General features: G+C 51.8%; 3 protein-coding genes and 1 pseudogene across 4 annotated transcripts; 2 read left to right on the plus strand and 2 right to left on the minus strand.

The window, feature by feature from the left end:
- Positions 1-290: 290 nt before the first annotated feature.
- Positions 291-4,449, minus strand: GCG54_00002498 (annotated as a pseudogene). Its single transcript has 7 exons — positions 4,404-4,449; positions 3,673-4,343; positions 3,173-3,619; positions 1,398-3,122; positions 819-1,339; positions 381-771; positions 291-328 (listed from the first exon to the last, which is right to left on the minus strand). Coding segments are annotated over exons 1-7 (3,839 nt in total).
- A 712-nt stretch (positions 4,450-5,161) lies between these two features.
- On the plus strand, positions 5,162-6,830 carry GCG54_00002499 (putative transporter; the record flags this gene model as incomplete). Its single annotated transcript, XM_045402590.1, has 5 exons — positions 5,162-5,351; positions 5,415-6,054; positions 6,109-6,295; positions 6,347-6,509; positions 6,562-6,830. 5 exons carry the CDS (start codon positions 5,162-5,164, stop codon positions 6,828-6,830), a joined length of 1,449 nt encoding a protein of 482 aa, XP_045269208.1.
- Positions 6,831-7,521: 691 nt separating this feature from the next.
- On the plus strand, positions 7,522-9,018 carry GCG54_00002500 (uncharacterized protein; the record flags this gene model as incomplete). Its single annotated transcript, XM_045402591.1, has 2 exons — positions 7,522-8,502; positions 8,737-9,018. The coding sequence occupies 2 exons, from the start codon at positions 7,522-7,524 to the stop codon at positions 9,016-9,018; spliced, it is 1,263 nt and encodes a 420-aa protein (XP_045269209.1).
- A 519-nt stretch (positions 9,019-9,537) lies between these two features.
- GCG54_00002501 (uncharacterized protein) lies at positions 9,538-11,262 on the minus strand (the record flags this gene model as incomplete). Its single annotated transcript, XM_045402592.1, has 1 exon — positions 9,538-11,262. One exon carries the CDS (start codon positions 11,260-11,262, stop codon positions 9,538-9,540), a length of 1,725 nt encoding a protein of 574 aa, XP_045269210.1.
- Positions 11,263-20,602: the final 9,340 nt, after the last annotated feature.

The raw sequence follows: 20,602 nt of genomic DNA on the forward strand, positions 1-20,602 counted from the left end.
TCGTCCCTGTCGTCCCTGTCGTCCCTGTCGTCCCTGTCGTCCCTGTCGTTGCTATTATCACTATCGCCGCTATTGTTGCCATTATCGCCATTGTTATTCTGACTGTTATTGCTTCTACTACTGCTATGCTCGACTGAAGTGCACTACTGGATGTGCAGTACTTATTATACGGGAGTGCAGCTGTGCATACACAAGAGAATTGGACGGTCTCCAACTCTATGGACTGATTTGTGGGTTACCAAAGCTGCTGTTGAACAGACTCGTTCCCACACCTGACTTCCTAGCCGATCTCACATCGACTTTCCGTACGCTCCCCCGCCCGGGCTCTCTGTGTGCTGAGTCAGTCCAGACTTTGAAAACTAGAAACTCATGGCACTCACTTATGATGATATGGTCTCCCTTGCGCATCTGGCATGTGTTCTTGCCTCCCAGGTTGATCTCTCGGAGCCCATATTCGTCCTTTCTGATCCAGAGATTCTCGCCTGGGGTACCTGACCCGCCTCCGCAAAGTCCGAAAGGAGGCACAGAGCGTCGCTCGCTGAGAACACTTACTTGAACATCACGACGAAACTCGATATGACGGATGCACCCATCTCCGCCGGAAAACTTGCCACGGCCACCCGAGCCTTTTCTAATACCGAATTCATGTAAGATGCAAGGATAGCGTCGCTCAAGAGATTCGGGATCCGTGATTCGAGTATTTGTCATGTGAACGTGAACACCAGACTGGCCAGCCCACGTCGGACCGGCGCCAGCGCCGCCAGCAATTGTCTAGAAAATGGTCAGATAATTGATTGGCAAAGCTTCAACCAACATACCTCATAATAACCGAAACCGGGTTTTGCCTTGCCATCAACGACTTCACCACCGTATCCGAATGTCAAGTTATTGCACGTTCCCTGGCTGGCCGCGGCTGCTTGGAACGCCCTCAGGACAAGATCGGTAACTCGCTGAGATGTCTCGACGTTGCCTCCCACAGTTGCTGCACCTAGTGAGGGCGAAAGAATAGTGCCCGCTGGAAGAACCACATTGATTGGTGCTAGACATCCCTGATTGAGAGGGATGTCTTCTTTCACGAGTGACCTGAGGACATAGATGATTGCACTAAGGTGATGGCTCGTGGGGCATTGAGGTTGCTATACACCTCTCGACTGGTGCCGGTGAAATCAAATTTGGCGGTCCCTTCATCACGGTTGATGTGGATCTTCAGCACCAGCTTCGATCCATCATCCATCTGATCTTCTGCTTCCAGCGGCAGACCCCTGAACTGGTCATGAACCTGTCGTAGAAGATTTCTCACAATCTTCTCGGCGTTGTCTTGGATCCCAAGCATGTATTTCTGAACGCCTTGTTAGTCTTCAGACTCCGTACAGGGTACAAGTGCTAGTTGAACTTACTTGTACTGTAGGAAGACCATACTCCTTGATTGACTCGTGGATCAATCGAATGCCCTTCTGGTTCGCAGCAATCTGAGCCTTCAAATCACTGACATTGTCACTCCATGTTCTCGTCCCGGAAGAGCCGGGGTAGGAGGCAGGCCTCTTCAGCATGATCTCCGCCAGCCCCTCCTCGTCGAACTTGCCGTTATTGACAAGCTTAAATGAGGTAAAAGACGCCCCTTCCTGCCAGATCTCTTTAGAGTGTGGCGGCATCGATCCCGCCGCAATACCGCCAATATCCGCGTGATGGGCTCTTGACGCTGTCCAGAAAAGAACTTCTTTGGTGTGTTCGTCAATCACAGGAGAGATGACTGTGACATCGGGAAGATGTGAACCACCAGCGGCAGGATGGTTCGAAACGAGAACGTCGCCAGGGCGGAGGGTGTTGCCCCATCTTTCGGCTTGGTAGGCCACGGCATAGCTCATCGCGCCAAGGTGACACGGAATGTGCGGAGCGTTCGCGACAAGGCCACCTTGAGGGGAAAAGATTGCGCAAGAGTAGTCAAGGCGCTCTTTGATGTTGATAGAAACCGACGTGAGTTGAAGCGAACGTCCCATTTGCTCCGCTATGCTCATGAAGCGATGGCCAAAAACGGAGAGCTGAATCGGATCCACGACGGCAGGATCCTCCAAGGCTGTGTCCTTTAGGGGCGTCTCTTCCCGATCTAGCAAAAGATGCCTCGGAAGCACGGTAGCTCTCCATCCTGGCTGTATGAGGATAGTCTGCGTTTGATCGAGAATGATCGAAGGACCCGGCACCTTGTCCCCTGCCGTGAGATCTTCCAGCTTGAACAGGTTCACCTCGTGCCACTGGTTCTGACTGTAGACCCTCGTCGTCTTCACACTCTTCGTCGGTGGCGCGAGCCTGATGTCAACGGCTTTGAGTGCAGAAGAAACACTCATGTTTTCCGTCCCTGCAGTCTTGCCAAGGGCGCGGACTCGGATATCCTCGACAAGGATCTCGCGGTCAAGCACAAAACCAAACTCTTCTTCGTGGTGTTCAGTAAACTGCCGGGAAAAGTCCCAGGAGTCGATAGGCTTCTGGATCATAAGAGAGCTGTTTGTGCCTTGATATCGGAGATTAAGGTACAGCTCATACTCGATCTGTTGGTCTGTGAAGCCTTGGGCGGTCAGTGTCTCTCCAGCTTCTGAACTTAGCGACCCAAACTCGCTGGCAAACTGGGCCTCCTTCATCTCTGACAGCCGCGCCGCACGAGGCCGTTGGATCTCATGCGTCAAATCCGCCAATGCCATCCCGTATGCTGAGAGAATCGAAGAGTACCGATGGATCACAACCCGCTGGATGCCCAGTGCCTCGGCAACATCACAGGCATGCTGGCCTCCAGCTCCACCGAAAGTGGCCAACACATGTTCTGAGGTTTTTATGCCTCTTCCCTCGGTCAATGATCGAATCGGCCTGCTCATGCTCTCATTCGCTACGCGCAGGAAGCCACTCGCGACTTCTTCGGGGGTGAACGACTTTCCCTCTTCCGCGTTGATCTTGTCGGTCAAATTCTTGAAAGCATCTGCCGTCGCTTCATAGTCAAGAGGCTCGTTTTCCTCAGGCCCAAAGATTGCCGGGAAGTATTCGGGACGAAGCCGGCCCAAGAAAAGGTTGGCATCAGTGACCGTAAGAGGACCACCTTTCCGGTAACATACGGGCCCAGGGTGCGCCCCGGCAGACTGTCACTTGTCAATGATCTCATCTTTATAATAAGAATGGGGCCTCTCACATCGGGCCCAATCGCAAACAGGCCATTCTTCCAATGCAAGATCGATCCTCCACCAGCCGCCACAGTGTTGATGTCGAGCTGCGGAGTCTGCAGGGTCACCTCTGCGGTCTCGGTCTCAAATACATGGTCGTAGGTGCCGGAGAAGCGGCTGACGTCTGTTGAAGTTCCTCCCATATCAAAGCCGATGACAGGCATCTTGTCGTCAGGGTCGTAGCACGAGCGCGCAAAACCAATCACCCCTCCTGCAGGGCCAGAAAGAATCGCTCGCAGACCAGAAAACTTCTGCCACAGGCACAGACCACCATCGCTTTGCATGAACAGAAGCTTGCCAGCTACGGCGTCCAGTCCGCCCTTGAAGCCGCTGCCGAAGTTTTTCACATAACGCCGGATGAGAGGCGAAAGATATGCATCAGCGATCGCAGAATTCCCTCTAGACACCATTTTTATCTGATGTGATTTAGTGACTATTATCTTCAGAGCACCACTGGGGATAGGCTCACCGTAGGCTGAAGCTCCGACGAAACGGAGACCTCGAAGCCCATAGACCGAGCAAGTTCGGCAACTTGGTCCTCGTGGCTGGAGTAAAGGTAGGAGTGAATGAAGCATATGGCTAAACTGTTGAACCCTTCGGTTTGAAGTTGGCTCAGTTGCTCTCTGATGACTTCCATATCGGGTCTCTTCAAGATTCTGACTGGTTCGCCTGTGAGGCCTTCGACCAGGGCATCATCGCTGTTGATGTCTATGGGTTCCTTCTCGGGATTCTCGAGAAACTCTTCCATTGTGACACGCTCATCAACTTCGACCACGGTGTCGTACAAATTCTGAAGCTTGTGTATGCTCAAATCAAAGATGTGAGGCCTCGCTTGGTTGCCGATGACAAGCAGGTCGCGAAAACCCTTCGTAGTCAGGAACGCAACTCGTTCACCTTGGCGTTCGAGCAGCGCATTCGTCGCAATAGTCGTGCCCATCCGAATTGACTCAACATCTGTGATGTCCAACGGCTCGTCGCGAGCAAGTGACTTCCCTCTGAAGTGTGCGAGTACACGACGAATTCCTTCGGTCGGGGCGTCATTGTAATTACGTGGGTCGACCGATAACAGCTTGAACACCATCTCTGGCTCAGAAGAGCCGGGAATGTAGGCATGTACATCTGTAAACGTACCGCCGCGATCTTTAGAGATGGGTTAGCGCCCATTTTCTTACACTACAGCCGCCAATCCTGGAAACTTACCAATCGCAATTCGGATCTTCCTTTGACTGTATCCAAGTGAACCCATCTTGGCGTGTGAATCGGCGATATAATCTCAATCTTCTTGAACCGAACATTGAAGTCGATGAATCTCGTCACCATACAACTTGGTGCCTTTATTGCACGTGTCGGCGTTGGCAAACCGACCGCCGGAGGGCCCCACAATCGCCGAGTTCGCTCTCGGAGCCCGGCCCCGATGCGCTGCGTTCCGATATGGGGAGATCAGATACGAGCGAAAAGACTGAGTCTACAAAATTGGGACCGAGGAGCGGGGAGCCAACCCGAAGCAGCTGAGATAAGCCCCGAGACGTAGCATCGAGATCCCCTCATCTCAGGCAAGGATACTCGGTATTTTCGGTCACCACCAACAGTTTCGGTAAGCTGGGCCGTTATCGCAAATGGTGCGAAAGGGCGTGTCTTTCACAAAACATCGAGCTTATCAGATCATTCATCTCTCCATCTACATTCTCCGCAATATTTTCATATGACATTGTCATGAGATAATTTTCTACTTGGCGGCTCGGGAACGCGATGCGAAGATGTGCATCGGTCTCCGAAATTGAGGATGAAGATTAGTGATGATTCAAGCACTATCTTGGGATAGTATTCAACACTAGAAAACAATGACTTCTGGATACTGAATACACTCTTGTACTCTTCTTCTGTCAGTCCCGACTTTCTGTTCACAGAAATAGTGACTACTATTCGCGTTTCGCGTCGTGTCGAAATTGCACGGAAACATGCCTTTGGAGGATGAAAGCAATATGAAGTCGAACAACCAGCAAGACATCATTGAGCACAACGCCTACTCCTCTACGTTTCAGATCGACCGAGTTGAGGAAGCAAGAGTTGTAAAGAAGATCGACCTTGCAATCACCCCTATTTTGTTAGTTGTCTATCTTTCATGTTTCATTGATAGATCAAACATCGGTACGTACAGGCATGGAGGCATCAGTTTCAGTGATTACATGGAATCTGACTTACCTCTCACAGGCAATGTAAAAGTTGCAGGTCTTCTTGATGACATTGGCGCAACAGAGCAGCAGTTTTCGACTGCCGTATCTCTCTTCTTCGTCACCTACGTTCCGGTCGAGGTCCCCGCTGTTATCCTCGTCAAGCGCTTCGAACCACGATTTGTCTTAACCATTCTTTGCATCATCTGGTCAGTCACCACGATTGCTAATGGCCTTCTAAAGAACATCGGTGGGCTATATGCCTGTCGGCTCGTCCTCGGAGCTTGCCAAGGAGGCTTGTTTCCTTCACTCAATATGTACCTTACGATGGTTTATAAACGAGACGAGCTGGCCAAGCGTACATCCTATCTTGTCTCATGCACAGCACTTTCCGGTGCCTTTGGTGGGCTTCTTGCCTATGGCTTGCTACAAATGGATGGTGTCGGAGGGTATGCAGGCTGGAGATGGGTCTACATCGTCGAAGGAGCCTTCAGCATTCTTTGCGCCTTCGCGGTGTGGTTTGGGCTTCCCAGTGATATTCGAAAGGCATATTTTCTCAACGAAAACGAACGTCAACTCATGGAAGTTCGTCATCAGGAGCGTTTGGACTACATGGGAAGCGAGGAGCTCGATTGGCAGGAGATCAAACTTGCTTTCTTGGACGCAAAGACTTGGCTTTCGTAGGTGAACCCGAAGGCCTGGGGCTTCCCGTGTCGGTACTGACAAGACTTCAGTGCTTGGACCCAGTTTTGTCAAAACATTCTCACCAATGGCTTTGGCACATTTTTGCCTTCAATTCTTCGAGCCATGGGACATGGCACACTGGCGGCAAACTATTTGACTATTCCAGTCTACTGTCTAGGGGCTTTGGCGTTCTTCACCTTCGCTTTCTTATCTGACAAGTATGGAAAATGCGGTTTCGTGAGTTACCTGGTTCGTGTCAACTCGTGTAATGCTGATCAATGGGTTCAGTTTTTGTTCGGCACGAACATCCTGGGCGCCGTCGGCTACGCGATTCTTATCGGTGTCAGTAACAACGCCGTGAAGTACTTCGCTTGCTTCGTATGCACTATTGCTGTTTACAATGGAACTGGCCTCAACCTTGCCTGGCTCAATGTCAACATGGCCCCGCAGTGTAAGTACTCCACATCAATCCTGAGGTCGGTTAGCTGACAGAAAGTGTCAAGATCGACGAGCCACTGCCATCGGCATTCAGCAGACTATTGGAAACTCGGCCGGAGCGGTTGCGGGACAGATATACAGGAGCTCCCCTTACTTGCTCGGCAATAGCTTCTCTCTTGGCGCCATCTTTGTCGCGGAATGTCTGATTGCGATTCATTGGTTCTACCTGAGAAGACTGGAAAAGGAGAAAGAAGCAATCTTGTCTGGCGAGATGGAAGATCGTCGAGAAAAGAGGACCGGAGATCGAGATCCAAACTTCAAATATCGTCTCTGAGCCTCCGATCAGCTAGGATATACCGCGACCAGAATTGAGATGCACAGAAGTCTATTAGTCAAAGCCCAATGCACCGAATGTATCTATAGCACCATTTGGTCTAAAACATGAAATTTACATTACTGCAATTGAGGTTGCAAACTTTCATTCCGAAGTATAATCTCAGGAAGCTGCCAATTCCTCTTCAATACATCCTAATTAGTAGTCGCCAACTAGATAGTTTACCTGTCTTTTAATGTCATTTCGAGACCGCCTATTTTTTCCCCATCCTTTTCATATATGGTTGCTATCATCGTTCTTATCTTCGATGTCATCGTCGTCGTCGTCGTCGTCATTGTTGTTGTTGCTATTGTTGTCGTCGCTGCCACTATTATTAGCCTTCATTCTTATCACCATCGATGTTTCTATTGTTGTAGTCTTTGTTATCATTCTCCTCGATTGCACTAAAGAGGGGTATTAAATACATAGGAAATATAGCCGCAAAGCTACATGAAAAATAGGCGGTCTCGCGGTTTCAACACTAAGTCGCATTGCGTCATAGGAACCACGCCGTAAATCACATAAGCGCGCTATCCAAGAGCGGTGAGATGCTGTGTGTTATCTCGTCGTCCTCAGCACTGATTTACTGCGTGGGTGTGATGAACCTGCCTTTTGTTTTACAACTTCCTCTTGTCACCGTATGCTTCACACGATGATGCAACCGTCGTCGGATAGCTCGGTGTCATACCACTACTTAGCCGACGACTTGAATCTGACTTCCGGGCCTGAAGAATACCGCTGGGCTCTCCGGTGCGTCACTTTGCTGGCTGGGTGTAATACTGACGACGTTCGCTGTACTCTGGGGGAGTTCACGTTGGGTCAGTGCAATGGGAAATACGAAGCGCTGTCCTACACTTGGGGCGATCCGAATGACACGACTCAGATCTATCTTGACGAGGAGCCCTTCAGCGTCACGGCAAACCTCAAAAGTGCGCTGCATTGTCTGCGCCTGCTTGACAAATACCGATTGCTGTGGACGGATTCGATTTGCATCAATCAGGACAATGTCTCAGAAGTCAACATCCAGGTTCAAAGAATGTGGGCCATCTACAAGTATTCTTCGAGGGTAGTTGTTTTCCTCGGAAGGGAGGCGAAAGGCACAACAAGCGTTGCTGGCCTGCTCACAAGGCTAACAGTAGATGTTTCGCCAAAAGACTATCGAGCTATCACTTCAATTCTTCAAGACAAATCTGAAGCAGCCTCGTGGAAAGCTTTGGACGAACTCATGAAACGGCCCTGGTGGAGCAGAGCATGGATCGTCCAGGAATTCGCTGTGCATCGAGAGGTTGTCTTCATATGCGGGACAGTTGAGATTCCCGAAAGCATTTTTGGAAGTGCACTTGAAATCTTGGTCGGCTACAGATTCAACGCCATCGTGCCCAAGCCGCTACAGTACTTCGTCCGGCACATAGCTTCAACACCCATCAGTCATCTATGGACTGTCAGAAGGGCGTACCAGAAATACGGCTTAGACGAAAGAATGCGACATCCGGCAAATATGCTGTACCGGTTCCGTGACTTCGAATCTTTCGATCCCGGGGATAAGGTTTACAGTCTTTTTCGCCTCATGGGTGAGGACGCTGATCTGAAACCAAATTACAATAGGTCGGTGCAAGAACTTTACAAAGACGTGGTGTGCATCTCAATCAAAATGTCCAATACTCCTCAAGTTCTCTGCCATCAAAATCGAACCTTTCAAGGTATAAGTGGGTTACCAACATGGTGCCCTGACTGGACCGTCACGCGGGGACGGAGAATACTTTTGTGGCCAAATGGATACAACGCAGGGGGCAACGGTATAACCTCTCCTCGATTCAATGGCAACAAGCTGTGCCTAAAGGGGAAACTTCTGGACAGGTTCCAATAGCTGAAGACATTCGATCACGAGATTTTCCACGACAACGCCGTTGTCTTCCGCCGCCTTGAAGCCATCGAGACTGAAATATTAAGGCGCTTGAAGGCCAACTCTGGGGCCGAAAAGAAGCCCTGGTCTTCACTAGACTCCTTACGCGCAACGCTCGTCGGATCTCGAATAAGGAAGAAAGGGCCGTCTCAAAAGGCCACAGTTCTCAGCCCCTCTGACGCCGGTAATCTTTGGCATGTCTGGTACGAACACATGAGGAACCAGACTTCAAACGAGTTGCGTTGAGATGCAAAATTATACAACGACGCATTGTACAGCACGCTTTGTGGACGATCTTTCTTCTTGACTGAAGACAGGCAATTCGGTTTGGCGGACATTCCGGTTCAAGTCGGTGACTTGATAGGGGGATTCCTAGGCAGCCGAGTTCTTTTTGCTGTCCGCGAAACGCTACAGAGCAGTCATACAAGAAGTGAGAAACAATTCGAGTTAGTGGGCGAATGGTAAGGCATTGATAGCTCCTCCAACAGCCAAATGGCGCATTGCTAACATTTGGAATATAGCTACTTGGAAGGGCTCATGAACGGTGAAGCCATGAGAGACAATGATCAGTTGTCTGAAATATGCCTTGTCTAGGTGTGTCTCCTGCTTACATAGCCCTGGACGCGAAGTCGCTTTGGAAACATCGCGGGTCTGCGAGTTGCTGGCGGGGCAAGAATCATCGCTACCATCAGAGCACTTGCGAAGGCTGATCAACCAAGTATCTAGCACGACCTCCAAATAAACGAAACGTATCGATACCCCGTCCTACCCCAAAGTGACTCTGACAATCCGTGGTTGATTCTTTCTCCAGCGATCCGTTAAGACTCGGCCACATCCCAACCTCCGCGAAATCTGGTCATCGCCCTTCTGAACCCAGAGGACGTTGTAGAAATCTACAATCTCTTCGTCACACGCGTCTTCCTTTGGAAGTGTGAGGTTCTCATTCCAATTTCCGGCAGGCAGAACGACATGGCCCTGGCCCCACCAATCAGTTGCTGATGAACCAGTCCACCATCCATCGCCATCGTACTCTGTTTCAAAAGGCGCATGGTCATAATATGGACTTCTGCGAAGCACCTTCTCCTCGAAACACATTTTCATGTCTCCACGGGTTGCACGTCCCTCTGAGATTGCAATGAGATCCATTTCGAACCCCTTCCCACACTTGGTGGTAATCCCTTCTGGGAACCTCCTCGTTGTCCGTTCCAATCGCTTGTAATCGAGATTTTCCGTGACACGAACGAGGCCCGCAAAAACTCCATCTCGATCTTGGAGAACCACAACCTTTGACAGGTGGTGTAGGGGCTTTTCGTTCATTGTCGGATCCCATAACACATGCTTGACTGCTCTGTGCCTCGTCAAAGACTCATGTATCCCCAAAGTTGCTGCGGGAATAAAGACGGCTATTTCTGTATCGCATTCCAGGAGTATCAACTGGTCCCCAGGAGACTTCCTATCTCCAGCTGAACTGTGTATAGCCTTAGTATTGCTGTGGAAATCGTCGTGTATTTCGATGTTGGGGGAGGATATAGAAGACTTCCTAACGGAAAAGAAATCTTCCTGTGCGCATGAAGGCGGTAAGGCGCTATCAATCGAGCTGTGTTCCTGTGAAATGATTTTGGTCTGCCAGTTGATGAGATTTTTCAGTTTCCAGGAGCCGGCCTTGGCTTTCCTGACAGCGTCGTTCCCATCGAGACAGAAGCTAGATTGGAAGCTCCACGGGTCCACAAGACATTGCCATCCACACCATGCCCACGATGGAAAGCAAGGCTTGTTGGTAGAGGAGCTGGTCCTTCTGTGGCAATATTTCAGCGGCTGCCATAAGAGCGCATAGTCCAGAAACTCAATTGGCAAGCCGCCCAAGAATCCGCCCCTGAAAGCCGGAGCTAGACGGTTCAGAATGCCTGTGCACGCCATAAGACCGTCTTCTTCATGGGTGAAGTTGCGTCCATTGAATGGACAAATTAAGTCCATGTATAGGCCAAAATCCGGATTTGATGGCGTCAAAAAGCGTCTTGTGAGGGTTTGCTTGGCCATGTTGGTAGCAGCGATCGGGTTGTCTTCGTCTGGCGTCAGATGATCCATGTCCCAAACCGCGCATCCGCACTGCCAGAAGACCGCATCATCGTAAAAGAAGATGACGCGCTTGCTAAGAATCGCCTCCTGATAAGTCCAGCCTCTCTTGGCCCACATAGACTTAGATATTGAAGTGTAGTGATTTAGTATGGCTTTTTGATCGAGCTCCCGGAGGTTGACGCTGGCTTGCGTGGTTGCTAATGGTCCCTCCAGCGTGTCGTCCTTGCTGCTTACCCTCCCTTTGAAGATCTCCTCAAACAGTCCAGACGTCGCTGCTGCAACTAAAGTGACGGTGGCACAGGCATAGATGTGGTCCATATTCGAAATTTCCTCGTGCTTCGCTGTTGATTCTTCGTCTTGAATAATGCAGAGTTGGTCCACCCACAAATATCTAAGTCCAAGTAGTTTGGTCATCTTGACTGCTTCTTGAATGACCTTGCTCATCAATTGTTCTCGAGTAAGGAACACGTGAGGTGTGTGGAGAGCCTCCTTATTATTCTGAAGCAACTGTAGATTGCGACATGGCGTATGAGCATTGGTTGACGGTTTGCCGATCGAATTCACGACACCGGCGGTCCAGGTGTAGCTGAGGGCGACGTAACTCTTGTCTCTACTCCCAGGTACAAGACAGTAATCTTCCGTGTCGATAAGATGTGAAGGTGCCCTGGGAAGTAATATGTCATTTGTCGCACCCTCGTCTGGTCGATTGCAAGTATGTCGGCTATTGCAAACGAATAGCCATTTCCGCATATGAGCAATGGCAATTTCCTCCACTTCGATAATTTCCTCTTCCATCCCACCTGAGGCGTTCTCTGAGAGGATGAAAGTGTCCTCTGTATTACTAAAAGATTCTTCTGTGTTGACAGACGATTCCTCTGTAACAACAGAAGACTCCAAGGGAATTGACAAAACACAACGTCCCATGTTAATGATTCCCCTGATGACGAGCGTTAGCTTGAAGCAAACATGTGTTCGGAAGGAAGGCAGCTTACAAAGATACTTTCTGGGTCTCGAGACTTGCGCAGTCAATAGATGAATCAGGATTGCAATAAATGACGCTTATAGTCTTTTTTTCGTGCGCAGAATGATTACTCACGTATGTGAATGACTTCCACTGAGAGCTTGGCGTGGACAAGATTATGCAGTGAATGGTGATATCAATTTACAACGCCCTTGGAAATCATCGGCTAGACGGGCGTATGAAACCATACGCAAGACATCCTGTCATCATGATTTTCAGCTAAGATATTACACTACTACGCAATGGCAAGTACAGCCATAGGGTAGATCACTGAGTACATAAGTTCTTCGGACACTTTATTCCCTTCGCAACATTTCCAGCGTAGAGATCTTGTGACCCAAAATCATGCCATGAGAGCATCGACCCATGCTTTATGGAATATTCGTAGAAGCTCAAACAGGCACTTCACTAACGCTGGCGTTCGGGAATGCTTGGGAGTATGGTCTCAACATATCAGCTTTATTGTTGTTAGGTTCCAACACATCACACAAGATGCCATCTCCTAAATCTCATATCCAACATCTGCGAACTAAACCCGGGCCTTGCACCCCATGCCATGTCACCATGGCAATTGATTGTGGCGAGAAGGCCTCTAGGGAAGAGACTCAAGTCGAGATTCGGAATTTGGGTCATCAAAATGTCATACACAAGAGATATAGATGCGGCCGTTGAGAAATATTCCGCAATACAGGACGGCCCATTGCAACGTGTCAGCATTTGAACCGACTCGTGAGGAGTTAAGAATGCAGTGAAATAGTTGCCTGGTAATTGATTGCAGTGTTTGCCTTACAGGAAATGCGACCCACGATGTCACAGTCCGCCTCCACTCTGCCTCAAGTTCTGCTGACACCATCAGTGGCACACATTCTCCCGGACCATAACGCGTCTTTACACCTCAAAGCCAACCAACACATACCCTAATGCCACAAAACGGCCTCCACAAGTGCGCAACTGCGCACTCGAGTCTCGTCAGTTTGCTTGAGACCCAAGAGCACCCACCAGGTCTCTGGTCTGCAAGCGCTCCCTCATATCTCCGCTGACAAAACTCGGCCAAATGTTGAATCATCTTCGGAGACGAATATCTAATAGCAACAGGTGTCTAGCAAAGCCTGTATCATTTCGTTGCCTCGGGGTGGGTTAAGAATGCAGTGAAGGGGGCGCTCCTGATGGTGTGGACATGGGTTGCAGATGCATTTGTCGCTGCGATGATGTGCGAGGATTGGTTATGGAAGTTCGGCAGCTGAAATGGGCTTCCAGTTTGTTTCCAGGACTAAAAGCCGTTGGCCACTTTTTGTTCCTGTCCGCCTGACGAACAAATGCGAACTAACAACGTAGCCCGCCCATCATCCCCGTGAGGCTCTGCTTTCAACAGTCAACACCAAGACTCCTCCTACTCCCACCAAGCCACACCCATCTTCACCCCTCACCTTCAACTCCAACCAAACATACCTACCTGCCTACCCCGCTGCACAATCCCGCATCTCCAAAGAGCGCATCTGCGCGCCCCCAAAAAGCCAAGCCCGCCATCCCATTGGCCCCTCGTCCCAAAATGCTGACCGCAGCCTGCCTCGCGGGGTCTCGGACGCCCCATCAGACGGGGCACCCCAGCAGGCGTCTTCAGTAGGTAGGCAACCTGCCTCCCGCTCGAAGAAGGCCTGCATGAGTTGCCTACCTCGTGCCGCGCTGTCTGAAGAGTGGTGTGCAACCCGCAGCTCGCAGCTCGCAGCCACAAACAAAACAACAAGACGCGGCACGGTACTCTCAAATCACGAATGGCCAGAGAGTCAAACACGCACAATCGTGCGTCGTCGAAATCATACCCTCTCATGAACACAACACAGCACACCAAAAGCGAATAGAGAGAAACTCGGCCTCCGGCGCTGCGCCGCTGCAGCATGCACCCTGCAGATGCGGCTCGGAGCGGGGCCTGTAGACACCACCACTTCACTTCGACTCTCAGGCCGTCTTCATTCGCAAGCCGTCCGCGTGTCTTACACCACACACTCTCCAAATTCATATTCTATGACCAAACAAAAGAGGGGGAAAGATACATAACCACTCTTCAAAGACGAGAGCATGATCTTTCTCCCCGGGCAGCAAAAACCCAAAACGCCCTCGCGGCGGGACGGCAGCGCCGTTTTGTTCATGCGGCGCCGCTGTATTGGGATGACATGACATGCAAAAACGCGATCTGAGGGTTCTGCAGAGGGTGTATTTTATGGTGATGTTGTTGGAGAAAAGAGGGGAGGAGGATCATAGCGCACCAACATCTCCTTCACAAGCGTCATGATCTGGATGGGTTGGAGGCTCATCTGCCCATCGTCCGCGTGTCGTTGTCCACTTTTTTACCATGGACGGCATCTCATTTTGGGTTTTGCGGAAAGCTGTGATGGGATGAGATGGAGAGGGAGAGTGTCACCGGCCGGCAAAGTCACGAAAGTAAAGATAGGCGACGCCAGTAGCCGTCTGGCCGTCTGGATCTGTAGCCGAGAGCCCTCCCGTCTGGTGTTTTCCGAATTTTTCTTGATCTTTGCCTGTCTCCCGATTGGAGATCAGACACGCACCCAAACCATTCTCTCTTTACAATTATGCATATCAGACTGGAGCGGAGGGGAAAAGGTTATTTTTAGGGTGATATGCTTTACGGAGATAAAAAGATGGGATCGTGCACCTGTTGAACCAAGACACACACAAAAAGAAAAAGGCTCGCCGGGCGTTTTATGTCTTGGCGCAAAGATGAGATGAGCGATAAATAGGCGTGCTTGCACTCCCAGTGAAGGTGAGGTGAGGTTCGATTTCGGATTGAGTTCCGTTGGTGTTGCATTGCGGCCCACGTCCATTTGGCTTTTACGTGCCGCGGGCGGTCAGGGGAATTCCTTGATTGAAGGCATTTGTTTTTTCGGGGGAAGAGAGGGAGGGGTGGGCGGTAAGAGCCGCGGGGTTGCGGTCGCGTAGAGCACAGGAATTTGATCGTCACTGTTTTTCTTCAAGTGGCATGGTGACAGTCACGGCGACGGTGGCATTATTCTTGCCAATCTTGCGGCTTATTGAGGTGGGAACGACCTGGGGAAGCACGGTTGATGGGCAAAAAAAGCAGAGGACGATCGAAAGGTCTAGACCGGCAGAAAATCGATATTCTAGGGTGGTAATGATTGCACTAGACAGCGCTGCCAAATGTAACTGCGGTCTGTGTAGGTGGGATTGATGACATATTGCGACTCTGTGATTTCGCAGCGAGCAGAGCCGCTTGGTTGCGCGAGTCGTGCGCTGGAATGCGACAGTGGTTGCACGAGTTCGGTGAAGAGGGAGTTTCTTCGGAGGGGCCGTTGTGAGGGGAGGAGGGAAAAAAAGGTTTAGGTTTGCTTTGGTGGGATTGGAGTTGGAGATGATCTGCAATTGATGGGCATGTTATTTTTTTTTAGTCCTCACGAATCTGACTGGGAAAGGTGAGCACGACAAAAAGACACTTTTTGAGGTGAGGTACGTTTACAATGGAGGTAGATGGGTTGGGGGATACGGCAACGGCAACGGCAACGGCAGACAAGAAAGGATAGACGACGCCCAAACATGCTGGCACCCGTCTGATGACGGGAGATTGTCGCAAACGATGCATGGATTTTCCTCTTGTGTGGTGGGATGGAATGGGGTCCTTTTTTGGCGGTTGGTTGGGTGGATGGTGACCAACCTCGTTGTACTTGATAGAAGGTCCTCCGGCGGTCTGTAAGATGTGAGGGATGATCCCTTCAACGCTGCGGCTTGATTCCCTCGCCCGGGTCGATCATCCTGTTCTTTGGTACGGGATCGTGTACGTACAAACACACCACCTGGCTTCTGGGTAAGAGGAAGAGAGAGAGGGTGCTGACCGTCTGATGGGACCCTCCTTGCGCGAGTCGGTGTTGGAGGTCACTTGAGGTGAAGAAAACGGCAGTAGTGTAGTTTGGGAAGTCCCAAATTCCAAGAAGTTGGCAGAGAAATGGATACGCATTTACAAAGCGCATAGTTCCCGTTCCTTGGAGGCGTTGATGTGACCAGGGAGGTGACGGAGTAGTCACAGAGATACTGCGTAGAGATACGCTGGAGACAGACAGATTGATGATGGAGATGATGGACGGTACCAAGATACCACGAGGACGAACCGAAACGAGACGAGACGGGACCGCGCAGGCCAGCTGCGCCGCAGCAGGCGTGATCCCCGGCGGCCACTTCTGCGCTGGAGCAGCGGGGAGCCAATCGTTCGGCGGGAGCGGGGCGGCAGCCTCACTTTTTGCGGGAGCGAGCCGTGGCCAATCGAGGTTCGCCCTGCGAAGCCATTCCCCTTTTGGAGCTGCAGAAGGAACGTGATTGGGCGAGGGCCAGGGAGGGTTAACAGTGGAGTTGGAAGTTGCGAAATAAAAGTTGGGGGAAGCTTTGCGGGAAAACATGGGATACCTAGCCTGCTTCCCTGGGCTTGGGAGGCACGAGGGAAGACGATGACTGGACAGCACGCCAGGTGGGATTGGCATGCAGCAGCTGGCGGCCGGCGCGCAGATGCGCAGATGGCGATGGATGGAATTGTAGATGTGGGGGATCCTGCCGGGCCTGTAGGCTGTGACTGACTGCGACTGGATCACTGTGATTCAGTCCCAGTCCGTCCCGCAGCCCAGCACGACAAAACGAGGCTAACCCAAGGGATTGGAGGATGTGTTGCCAATGGGATGATGGATCTTTGGGGTGGGAACGAGATGCAGCAGGCAGGAGATGCTGCTAGCTGGGGTCGAATGGCGGTAGTGGTGATGGGGGCATGGTGTTGTGTGGTTTCCTGGCGCATGCATCGCGTCAATCATAGATCCGGAGGCCGGCCGCCGGACGCCAGGTGCGCCGCATGGCTTGTCAGGCGTTTTTTCCCTCTTCCCTTTCCCTCGCGATTCCTCTGCACAAGTGAGGTCTTTTTTTTTGCCGAATCGAATGCCCACGCTGAGGTGATACAGAACAGAGCACATGCGCGGCCAGCCAGCCCATCATTGCCCGTCTTGGTAAAGCATCAGGAAGCCACGCGCGGTGTTGGTGTGCCGTCCTGATGGGTCGTTGGCGTGGTGGTGGTCTCAAGAGACACACAGATACGGCGCTCCCTGGCGAGGGGTGTTTGCGAACAGACCGCCGTGCCTGAACATCATGTAATGGAAATGGACATCTGAGGTATCGCTGTCGCAAGATGCTGGCCGCGTGGGATGGCAGCCAGATACACAGACACAGACGCACACAGAATCGCCAAAGTGTCCGTGCTGCAAGACGAAGAGGCATGCCGACGGCATGGGAGGCTGCATATTTTGGGCTGCCAAGGCGGCCTGTCTTTCTGCGTGATTTGGCTGACAGAATTGAGTTAATGAACTGGGCCTTGGGATGGGGATCGCTGCCCAGATGTTCCTGATATCGACCGTTATGACGGAATGGTCTCTGAGCTTGTGAGGTTTATTGTTTCTTATTTCCTGGGCGCAGCACCGCCGCACAACCCCCAACCCAAAGGGTCTGGTGCTGCCCATCTCACCCTGGCGGCTCGCTGCCGTCATCTCTGTGAGACATTGCTTTTTCCTCCCGCGACTCGCTGCCAATGTTTGGTTTTGGGCTGTCTCTGTGCGTCCCGCGTGTTCTGCGTGCGACGGGCTCCCTTTCCGATTTCCCCGTCCCTGGCCCAGACTTGGAGATCAGTCAGATTGGCTATCCCGAATGTTGGTCAGGTCGCGAGAGCGGCACGGCAGGCCACACACAGTCCCTTGGACCCCTTGCGCAATTCGTGTCGGGGATTATTTCTGGAATTCATGGTAACAATTTGTTTTGGGATTGTTGTGACTCGTCGGACTTGTGCGTGACTTTGGTTTTCTCTGCAGCTCACCAGCTGTTGGTGTGTGCGCCGTTTGAATGTTTGAACCAATCTGGCACGGTCCCTCCGTTTTCTCGACATTTCGGGGGATTTTCCGATGCTATCGTACACGATGCAGGGAACGTAGAGAAAGAACATCGTCACAACGGAGTAATTGTCGCACTCATCTGAGCAATTACGAACTCAACCCATCATCCATGGTCCCGATGAGATGTCTGAAGGGTGTGCAGCTTGCTATTGCCGAAAAAGCCAATTGGAACGGCTCTTTGACCTCCTTTTATCGACTGATTTTTGATGATGAGAGCTCGTGGGCTACTAGGCAGAAGCTAGGGAAGCTCCGCATGAACTCGAAGCTATGGTGTTTTTTTTCTTTCTTGTAGTGGCTGTAGTTGTAGTGGTGTGTGCGGTCATTAAAAGAAGTAATTAAGGACGAGGAGCGTTGCGCGGCGTGAGGTTGAAAGAGGGGATGCCGGGTTACAGAAGTCGGGACGAAATAGAGTTGCCATGTTGGAAAAGTCGGAGCCGTCGTTGACGATATCTCGGCGGCGGCGTCCATGTGGTGGCTGAGTGTTAGTGAGCCCGGCTGAGCGGGCGGGAGCAGCCAGGAACAACGTTTTTTGGGTTGAAGGTGTCTTTCCCTCCCGCTCTTTGCTTTCGGCTGGTGCTGTCAGTAGCGCGTAACCGCAAACCTAACGGTCGACGGTGTCAGGACGAGTCATGTTGGGCAACGGCCCTACCGCACCCCTCTTTTATTTTAGTGCATCTGGTGATGATAACGATGACGGTTTGGCCGGTGTGGTTTGGTTTGATCGTGGTGGTCTGGTCTGTTGTTGCTGCTGCTGTTCGGGCTGTGTATTATGCGTTGATGCCGCCGTCCTGTCCCAAAGGTCAAAGAGGACACACAGACGTGCGGTGAAATGTACTAGAGAGCACTGACATTTGGGAATGTGCATTGCGCACAATTGCGCGATGGACACCGTCTTGGGACAAGTTCGAGCAACGCACGCGCAATCTCTTGGCGAGGCAGCATTGAATGGCAGAGTCATTCAGATGTGTCCAAACACCGGTGTGTTCCCCCCAAAGATGGGAAGAAAACGAACGTGGTGGATGGCGATGAGGGGACGGACGGGGCATCTCATCAATCGCATCGCGATCTGCCTCTGGTCCTGGACTTGTTGACGCTGTGCATACGAACAGCCAGGTGCTGGGAGGAGTGCCGTGGAAGTGTTGTTCGGCAGGGGATCCGCTGGGCGTGTGGGCCCGCGTGTGAAAGTTCGGGTCGATCACGATGTCGGCCCATTATTTGGACGGCTTCTTTTGCGGCGCCCATGTGGGGGACTTGGAAACAAGTGAGAGAGTGTTCGTTGGATTGACATTGGCCTGGGCCTGGGCTGGGTCTGCTTGGGTCCCTGGGAGATGATGGGCAGCAGGCGTTCCCGAGGAGTCCGTTCCGTCTGTCAGTCATTTTGGCCCTGGTTCGTGTTTGCTGTCGTCTTTGGCGGGGAGCTGAGATGAGGTCAGGATATTTTGCTAGGTGATCAGCCCAAGAGGCCCAAGAGGGAAATCATCTTGGGAAGCACCTGTCTGCGTTTGGCATGGCTTGGGCGAGAAAGGCCAGGCTAGAGCCCGGCAGAGTGACAGTGACAGCCCAGCTAATGTCGACTAAGAGCAAGGTGCCTGAGATGCCAATGTCTGACGAGTGTTGAAGAGAGTCCGAGTGCCATGGGAGGAGGGGAGACAGCTCTGTCGGCAGAGCACCACCACCACGACAACAGCTGAACGGCGGCAGCAGGACCAGCCAGCCAGCCAGCACCAAAGCTCCAGCAGCAGCCGGGCAATGGAGGTTGGCCATGGTATCCGTACCTAGGGAAGTGAACTTGAGAAACCTAGGACTCGTTAGGACTGCCACCCTTGTCTGGCACGCGCTAGACGACGTGTTCGGTGCCCACTGAGCATTGCCCACCCACCTCACCTCACACACCACTTCAGGTTCCAACTTTGCAGTGATTGGAGCTTCAGGACGTACCCACCCCCTGTTTGGCCGTTGGGCCAGTGACCATTGCGTCCGTCCAGTAGCAGACAATGCGGTGGCCCAAAAATACAGCGCAGTCGTCGCCGTCACCGAAGCCGAAATCGAGATAGCGAGAGGGAGAGAATGAGAGGAGACTGAAGCTATGCGTTGTTAGTGGACTGGAGTTGGCCTGGGCGGCAACCAGAAACCAGAAACGCCGTATGTGTGACGCTGGCGTGGACTGAAGACTGGCGGGCCCATCCCAGCGGCGGACTTGTCCAGCGAACGTGGTGCGGCGTGCTTGCAATGTCGGAAAAGGTACGTTCCTGCCTGCCTACGGATACCCAATCTCTGTTTTTATCTCAGCGATCAGGCGCTCTTGATTGGCTTGAGAAGGGCTTGTTTGAGTGATTTGATTGGCATCGGCGACTGCAGCGGGGCCACATCGGGCGGGCTGCATCCACTTCAACCTTCTTTCCTCGCTTCGATTCGTTCTTTTCCACCCATTCAGCAGTCGGTTCGGTGTCGCTCCTGCCTTTGCAGCAGCCACTGTTGCGTCCAATGCCCGCCACTGCCGGATTCCCACCTCAAGCACCCAAGACTCAAGGTAGGTACGCCGTATCGCAGCGGTGGCAGGTGCTGTCTGCTCTGCTGCAACTGCATCTCGAGAGTTCCTTCCCCCGTCCTTGCCAGGCGCCGTCACTGGTCCCACACCCCCCAAATTCTTCTCACCGCACCTTTGCCGGTCAGGAAAGAGCACCTCCAATCGCTGTTTCCCCCAGCCAGCAGGAGCAAGAACACCCAGCGACATCAGTATCAGTACCTTCCATCGTTGCAGCAGGGAAAGAGCACCTGCCACTGGAAC

The sequence above is a fragment of the Colletotrichum gloeosporioides genome (assembly GCF_011800055.1).
Source record: "Colletotrichum gloeosporioides strain Lc1 chromosome Unknown consensus_13, whole genome shotgun sequence".
In the NCBI taxonomy this organism is placed as follows: domain Eukaryota; kingdom Fungi; phylum Ascomycota; class Sordariomycetes; order Glomerellales; family Glomerellaceae; genus Colletotrichum; species Colletotrichum gloeosporioides.